At 47.2% G+C, this 1800-nt stretch overlaps 1 protein-coding gene across 1 annotated transcript in view; it reads left to right on the forward strand.

The window, feature by feature from the left end:
• The window catches only part of NR2F1 (nuclear receptor subfamily 2 group F member 1), a 9447-nt gene extending 8461 nt beyond the window's left edge, over positions 1-986 (forward strand). Inside the window, exon 4 of the mRNA XM_015427133.1 lies at positions 27-986. Coding sequence (XP_015282619.1) covers positions 27-307 — 281 coding nt within the window. The 3' untranslated portion in view covers positions 308-986. The remainder of the gene's footprint in view (positions 1-26) is intronic.
• The last annotated feature ends 814 nt before the right edge of the window (positions 987-1800 follow it).

Raw genomic sequence — 1800 nt, forward strand, 5'->3', positions numbered from 1 at the left:
CCCCCCCACCCCTCCCGGCGGGGCAGATGCCTGTGGCCTGTCGGACGCGGCGCACATCGAGAGCCTGCAGGAGAAGTCGCAGTGCGCCCTGGAGGAATACGTGCGGAGCCAGTACCCCAACCAGCCCAGCCGCTTCGGCAAGCTGCTCCTCCGGCTGCCTTCGCTGCGCACCGTCTCGTCCTCGGTCATCGAGCAGCTCTTCTTCGTCCGCTTGGTAGGTAAAACCCCCATCGAGACGCTCATTCGAGACATGCTGCTCTCCGGCAGCAGCTTCAACTGGCCTTACATGTCCATCCAGTGCTCCTAGAGCTCCTGGCGGCCTCCCCCGCTCAGCCCCAGAGAGAGCGAGACAGAGAGAGAGCGAGAGCGAGAGAGAGACCCAGAAGAACTCCCGCGGCAGGGGGGGCCCGGCCGGCCGCCGCCGCCTCGGCTGTGGGGGTCCCGAGGCAGACACTGACAGTCCGAGAGAGCTCAGACGCTGGGAGAGAGAGGCGCTTAGAGCCGCCCAGCCGGGCCGGTGGCGGAAAAAAACATTACATAAAAAATTAAAAGGACACGCCGTGTTTGTGGAACAAATAAAACGCAGATGGGAGAATTAAAAAAAAAAAGGACCGAAGGGATTTTAATATAAACCCCAAATGGAGACTAGAATGGATCTTCCTGGATTTATGACGGACTGAGATGGATTTCGTCTGTACAGCAAACAAACAAACACACAGTTAAAACAAAGCAAAAGCAAAAACGGAAGGCGAATTGACTGGTGTAGAAAAGGAAGGGGGTCCGGAGGCAAATGCTTACCACGAACATTGTTCTTGATTTTGTAAGATATTAGTCTTTATTTTCACTTTTTTTGTAAAATTTAAAGCATCGTATGCGCATAAAGGAGGAAAAAACACAAGAAACAAACAAGGATTAGGAGGGGTGGGAAATAACATTTTCCAAATAATTATTAAAAAACAAACAAGGAATTGTTCTGTGTGTATGTATCTATATCTGTTTTGTATTTTTTTCTGGTTCCAAACCAGGTTTCCTGTGATTCTATACTAATAATTTTTGATATAACCCTTTGCTTCTTATAATGAGTGCGATATATGTTGTCGAAGCTGTTCTTCAAGAATTAAAATTGAAGTGAGAATTTAAACAAAAATAAAAGAATTTAGCAAAAAACAAAAGAAAACAGAGAGAGAGAAGAGAAACCCCAACAGCGACTCCAAAATCCCCACACCAGTTCCGGAATCTGGTTGCTTGAAGCAGACCTGATATTTTGGGTTTCTGGGCAGGGTGGGGGGCACTGGTTCACCCTCAGGAAGGGGTTGGAGCTGCTCCTGGACTTTCATGGGAGAAAGTGTGGTTTAAAAATAATAAATAAATTTGAGAGGCTACTGTTCAAGGTGCACGCATCTCGCAGTATTCCCCAAGCTGGCTGGTTCTCTGAGACTGAGAAAACAGAGAAAGTTAGAAGAATCCCTTTTGTCTACTAGACATTTTGGATCCCGCTGTGTATAATATGGGATACAAATTGGAACGCAGGTTCCAGGGCCTTTCAACGTTGCTTGTTTTCTTCCTTTTGAGATCAGAACTAAAGACCTTCTTCTCCTCCCTCCCCCCTCACAAAAATAAGGCTCTTCCGCTTTGTGAAATGTAACAGTATCAGGCGTGGAAGATTTTTTCCTGGTGTACATCTTGGTGATTTAACCACGGGTTCTAATCCCCAGGTCGGTGGCGTCCTGTTCCTGTGATGGTAACAGAAGTAGGAGTATCAGAATGATTTTTTTCTCTCCCTACATACAAAGAGTGAAA

Source organism: Gekko japonicus, unplaced genomic scaffold (genome assembly GCF_001447785.1).
Source record: "Gekko japonicus isolate JY-2015 unplaced genomic scaffold, Gekko_japonicus_V1.1 scaffold620, whole genome shotgun sequence".
Taxonomy (NCBI): domain Eukaryota; kingdom Metazoa; phylum Chordata; class Lepidosauria; order Squamata; family Gekkonidae; genus Gekko; species Gekko japonicus.